Source organism: Psammomys obesus, unplaced genomic scaffold, assembly GCF_907164565.1.
Source record: "Psammomys obesus unplaced genomic scaffold, mPsaObe1.curated_primary_1811, whole genome shotgun sequence".
NCBI lineage: Eukaryota > Metazoa > Chordata > Mammalia > Rodentia > Muridae > Psammomys > Psammomys obesus.
The window spans coordinates 10451110-10457409 of NW_026590062.1; the positions used below are offsets into that span (position 1 = coordinate 10451110).

At 49.1% G+C, this 6300-nt stretch overlaps 1 protein-coding gene across 5 annotated transcripts in view; it reads left to right on the forward strand.

The window, feature by feature from the left end:
* The window catches only part of Atxn2 (ataxin 2), a 111152-nt gene extending 105714 nt beyond the window's left edge, over positions 1–5438 (forward strand). For all 5 annotated transcript variants that reach the window (XM_055606076.1, XM_055606073.1, XM_055606072.1 and 2 more), the window contains 4 exons: positions 1557–1702; positions 2290–2517; positions 4324–4492; positions 5317–5438. In XM_055606076.1, coding sequence (XP_055462051.1) covers positions 1557–1702; positions 2290–2517; positions 4324–4492; positions 5317–5345 — 572 coding nt within the window. In that variant the 3' untranslated portion in view covers positions 5346–5438. The remainder of the gene's footprint in view (positions 1–1556; positions 1703–2289; positions 2518–4323; positions 4493–5316) is intronic.
* Positions 5439–6300: the final 862 nt, after the last annotated feature.

Sequence of the window (6300 nt, forward strand, 5' to 3'; positions counted from 1 at the left end):
TGTACCATTATTTTTATGAAACCCACTTGAGAATTGCTTTCCCTTCGAGGGATTTAACATTGATACAAAGAAAATACTTAATAAACACTGGATGAAGTTTTAATGTATGTGGTTTTAAATTGAGGCCTGTATACCTGTCCTCACTGTTCAGCAACCTAGTTTACATTAGCAGACCCTGTCTCCAAGAAGAAAAAAAGCTTTAAGAGCTATGATGGTTCTGGTGGCTTTTAATAATCATTGGGTTAGAAGACAGACTGCTTGTTCTCCCGGACTCACAAAAATACATCACATTGAAAACATTTGAGATTATGCTGCTGTGGTTTTCTCATTACCATGTCTGTTGGCTCAAAGCTTTACCAGGGTCTAAACAAAATTGCCTTCATCAGTCTCATCTGGGTACTGAGCAACATGGGTGACAGCTGTGGGCTTGGCGGTTGGATGCACCGGTCATCCTAGCTCTGGCATTCTGCTTTGCCCTCTCAGGTGGCATTCACCATTTAAGACCACACATTGGGATAGAGTGCCTTGCCTTGCATTGTGACATCTCAGGAATGTTTCCTGTTCCAAACTCTGCACCACTGAGGTGGTAAACAGCCAGAGCCCTCTATGCTGGCCATTCTTAGGAGCTTTGTGCTGACCCTAAGGGTTATTGCTTCTCCTCTGCCATATCCCACGTGTTTGCTGACATATTATCTGAAGAGCATGAAAGTAACATGACAGCATCTGTGTGGACTTGGCTGTGGAGGGATGGGGTCTGGTGCTGTAGACAATGGCTGAGAGCACTCCATTTTCTGCCCACTTTGAAGTTTGTGCCGATGAGCTGTCCAGAGTCACAGGAGCAATGAAACCTTCCTGGACTTTTCATTCTCAGGCTGCTGCTTTGTGAAGGCACAGGTTCACCTAATACTTAATCTTTTGGTACCATGGTGGGGTTCCTACTAGATGGTAAAGAGCTGCCCCTGGGTCTTTGTCTTCATAATCACTTTAACAGGCTTGTGTTTCCTTTTGTGTTCTCTAGCTAATAGGATGAGGTCAGTGTCATCCCCAGGCTTTAGTAGGAAATCCTCAGTAGGGACAGAATAGCGGAGTGGGTGTGATGATTTATTGAAACGGCAGTGACCTTGTCCTTGCTCCCAGCTAACACCACTCTTTCCCAGCTTCACTGGTGTGTATACTGGGACTACTCCAGGGCAGTAACATACATGGTGAGGGTAGCCAGATGATGGCCTATCTTCATGTAGGCCAGAGTGATTGTTGGAGTTGTTTCTGCCTATGCTTTTAAGCCTCCAAGAGAAATGAAATATTTTGAGTAAATTCAAACTAACTCAGTGTTAATGTGTAGAGCAATAGCATGTGATCAGATAGATGCTAGCCTTGTTAAGCAGAGCTCTTATGTCTGTTTTTCAGACTGTGCCTGATGTCAATGGCTGCAGAGGTTGGCAGTGGCATAGGTTAGATTGTAGTATGTTGGGAAAGCACTGTCAATGAGGCATAGCGGGCTGACAGTGCTCATCAGTGTGTGTCAATTGTATACATTCCTTTTCCTTTCACCTCAGTCTCCACGGGCTCCCTTGCTCAGCAGTATGCGCATCCTAATGCAACCCTGCATCCGCATACTCCCCATCCTCAGCCTGCGGCCACTCCCACCGGACAGCAACAAAGCCAGCACGGTGGAAGTCATCCTGCACCCAGTCCTGTTCAGGTAAGGAGAGCCATGGCTTGTATCTGCACAGCTGCTTCCTTGTCCCTGCTACTTATAAGGCTCTGTGTGATCAGGATGTATTGGAGTAGCCATCCTTAGTAGCCACAGCTATCGTGGGTACAGGGGAGGCCTTAGAAATGTCATGTCAAGTAGGCCATACCTTAAGAGTAAATGCCAGAAATATGAGTGTTGAAAAGCTGCTTCAGCTTAAGGTTCTTAGTTAAGTGTAAAGTACTCTCTGGAATTTCGTTCCTGAAGCCAAGCAGTCATTCTGCCTTCCTGTTGGTTTCTTCAGTCACATGTGCTAGTGGAGCAGTTAATACCTCTGATATTTGTCAGTTGCTCCACCTCAGCTCGTTTGGACTTAAAGCTGCCTGGCTGAGACTTGGGCTTGAGTACCCAGAAAAAAATCATGTGGACAGGGGATGCCTCATGCTCTCCTTTCTGCACCTCTCTGGGCTGAGGGAAGTGCACATGCGTGCCTGCCTCAGTGTGTGCCTGAGTGTGTGCTGTGCTGTGTTGCTTTTGTTGTATAAAGCTCTGATCCTAATGGCTTCTCAGTAAAGAAGTTTCCCATTGCTTTGCAGCACCATCAGCACCAGGCCGCCCAGGCTCTTCATCTGGCCAGTCCACAGCAGCAGTCAGCCATTTACCATGCGGGGCTGGCACCAACCCCACCTTCCATGACACCTGCCTCTAATACACAATCTCCACAGAGCAGTTTCCCAGCAGCACAACAGACAGTCTTCACCATTCATCCTTCTCATGTTCAGCCGGCATATACCACCCCACCCCACATGGCCCACGTACCTCAGGTAAACCAGCACTAGCCACGTTTCTGTGAAGGCCACATAGGGTGTGGTGGTTGTCAGATAAGCAGCAAGGAGCCAGATGCTCCCCAAGCCAGGAAACCCTGTGTGTGGTGCCATCTGCCCGTTTCCCCTTTCCTGCTTAGTACGTGATCTTCTGGCCCTCAGTGAATGTTGCTATGATTTTGTGGTGGATCAGTAAAATTGTGATTTAGCATTTCCCAGCCGAGACCTTAAAACTCTCTGAGTCTGGAATGCACCCCAGTCCTTCCCTTTCTGTGTCTGCTTTGCTACGTCTCTCTAGCTTCACCACTATGTGTATATGTGTACACATACAGACACCGCTACACACACGCACACATGGGAGCCTGAGGGCAGGATGGCAGGCAGGCCTTCAGTGGTTCTCAGCTCTCTGGGGTGACCTGTTAGCCTGAGTGTTAGTCACATGGATTCTGAGAAGTGTCTCAGTTGTTTGCCTGGTTACCCTTTATCTGCTGCAATCCTGTGTTGTGCTTCCTGAGCGCTTGGCCTTGGCCTGTGGTGCAGTGAAACTGAAGCTCCAGGGTAGCCCCAAGATCATCTGGAGCTTTCTTTCCCCCAGTGTAAAGTCTGAGGTTGAAAGGTGTGGTTGTTGATAGAGCCAGGGCAGCCCAGGGCCAGAGGGAGGCCCGCTCTGTAGCTGTTAGCACAAGGTGGCTGCATCAGATTTCTCTGCGACTTTCGATCAGTTCCATGAGGCAGGGTCTCACTTAGAATTACTGAATGATTCCATTTCCTGTCACAGTGTGCCAGTGAGGCTCTGGCAAGGTGTGAGCTACAAATGCTGTGTAGCTGGGTCTCTTGCAAAAGGCTAGCTTGTCACTAGGTGTCCTTCCCCCAGAGCTAAGGGTCCGAAGGATATGCTCCTGTTGATTGGCTGGCGACAGTGGGGAGGGGAGCCAGTTTGGTCAGTGTGCTTTGCTGGAGTGAGACTTGAGAGAGTCAGGGTCCTGTTAGTGTCTAGCAGAAGCTGTGAATTTACGTGCCAGATGGGCTCACCCCAAACCTCACTCGTGTGTTTGTGTAGAAGAGAAGAGGCTAGCGTAGGAAAGCAGAGAGCCATGGGCCTGTTTGAAGGTGTGAACCAGTGCTTCGCTGGGGTGACGGTCTAGTGCAATGCAGAGGATGGGAGGCAGGAAGCAGCCTCTTCCTGCTCTGCCCACTGCCTGCAGAGCCGAGGTTGAACTCATCAGCCAGTCAGCCAACATCACTTTTCTGACTTAAACTTGCTGCCACTTGGTACGGAGCACCAGGCTGACCCAACTTCAGATCATTCCCTCTCATCTCAGTGGAGCCATTAACTGCAGCCTTTGCTCCATCAGCTAAGCTTTTAGATTGAGGGGCCTAAGTGTTGCTTCACCTACTTCAGGGGAACCCATCATGACTGGGGAAGGGCGGAAGAGGAGAGACTCAGGAAGCTGCTGAGGGTGCTGGGAGGCAGTCCCCTCAAGGCCCTTGTCAGTTGCTCTCTGACTTGAAAAGGGCATTGATACTTTTGGCCCTGTGCCATAACAAGCTAAGAAAGTGCCCTTCCTACCCAATAGAGGCCTGCTCTTGGTAAGGACCTTGCCCTGTGTGGTAATCTGAGCAGACATGCTGGGGACTAGGAGGCTGTGGCCAACTTCCCCATCTCTACCCTGCAGGATCTGCCTCAAGGTGACCCAAGTCGTCTATCTTGCCCCTTCTTGAGCCCCAGCCCAATGAAAGGAACAGTTGACTTGTTGTTTAAGACGGAGATGTTGCCTGTATGCGTAAAAGAGCTCTCTGTTTCAGGCTCATGTACAGTCAGGAATGGTTCCTTCTCATCCAACTGCCCATGCGCCAATGATGCTAATGACGACACAGCCACCCGGCGGTCCCCAGGCCGCCCTCGCTCAAAGTGCACTACAGCCCATTCCAGTCTCGACAACAGCGCATTTCCCCTATATGACGCACCCTTCAGGTGAGGCGTGTGTGTGCAGGGGCCGCCGGGGCACCCCGAGCATTCTGCTCGCACAGGTTGAACGTCAGGCAGGACCAGTGCTTCAGGCTCCAAACCTGACTAGCAAGGCCCGTCCAAGTGTGCGCAGGAGGGATTGTGGCGGTCAGGGAGCATCAGGGCTCAGGGCCTCTGGAGCTCAGTCTGTGTGTGTTCTGCTGGTATCAGGGTTGGCTTGAGAAGCAGCAGCCTCATTCTGGGTAGCTGATGCATGCCGAGGACTCAGTTGGCCTTCCTGGTTATGTATGACAGGCTGGATAGGGCAAGCGTGTTCCTTCCTGAGTCCTTACAGGCTGATGTGGGGGGTTTATGCCCATGGCCGAGTTTGATTGTAACTTGGAGAACACTGATGAGCACGTGCTGTGTGCAGACTGGTTTGAGTGTAGTTTTCACCCCAGCCTGTGCCCTGACACAGGACACCCATGATGTCTCGTACTAGATGGCTGCTGTGACAACACCTGTCTCCCCTGTGACTTGGAAAGCAGTGGTGCTTGGCTAGTGTTAGTGGGAGGGGGTGTGAAGGCCTGTGCTCCTGCCCCACAAGCCCAAGTCCAGGACTTGCATTTGAAGTGGTTTTACGTCTTGACTGGTTCGTTTCTCCTCACCACCCCCCCCCCCCTTCTTCCCTCCCCAACCCCACCTTGGCTGCAGCTGGGGGGAGGGGGCAGCATTAAAACTCCAGTCTCACTCAGCTAGCACAAGAGTAGTTAACAGTAGTAGGCTGCAGACACTAGGCTGGTGGGCAGTGGTGCCTGTGTTGTTTAAATAGCCACTTTTCTTTTTTACAGTACAAGCCCACCACCAACAGCAGTTGTAAGGCTGCCCTGGAGGAACCGAAAGGCCAAATTCCCCCCTCCCTTCTACTGCTTCTACCAACTGGAAGCACAGAAAACTAGAACTTCATTTATTTTGTTTTATAAAAAAAAAAAAAGATACACTGATTTAACATCTGATAGGAATGCTAACAGTTCACTTGCAGTGGAGGATGTTTTGGACCGAGTAGAGGAATGTAGGGACTTGTGGCTGTTCCATAATTCCATGTGCTGTTGCAGGGTCCCGCAAGTACCCAGCTCTGCTTGCTGAAACTGGAAGTTATTTATTTTTTAATGGCCCTTGAGAGTCATGAACACATCAGCTAGCAAAAGAAGTAACAAGAGTGATTCTTGCTGCTATTACCGCTTTAAAAAAAAAAAAAAAATCAAGACTTGGAACGCCCTTTTACTAAACTTGACAGAAGTTCAGTAAATTCTTACCGCCAAACTGACGGATTATTATTTATAAATCAAGTTTGATGAGGAAATCACTGTCTACAGTGGTTCAACTTTTAAGTTAAGGGAAAACTTTTACTTTGTAGATAATATAAAATAAAAACTAAAAAAAAAAAATTAAAAAATAAAAAAAGTTTTAAAAACTGATACCCAGTTAGTGTGTGTTTGTGTCAACTCCTACTGCTGTGGGAGGCAGACCTTGGGCAGGCAGGCTGGGTATGCTCTGCTCCAGTCTCCAAGGAGGTGCTGACCAAATGACTTTTCTTCTTCACCTTCAGTTCTTGCTCAAGGTATCTAGAAAAAGTCAAGACTGAGATTCCCTCTCAGGTGGATTAGCAGTTGGCTTCAGCAGGAGGAAGGCTGGCCAGAGGTGGGCAGCAGTCAAAGGTCCACATCTGCAAGCAGGTGCAGACTCTGTAAGCTTACTTTTCCTTATCTACAGAACCAAAGTCATTGTTGATCTGAGTTATCCCAGTTCAGACCTTTATTACCAGCAGGGGGCAG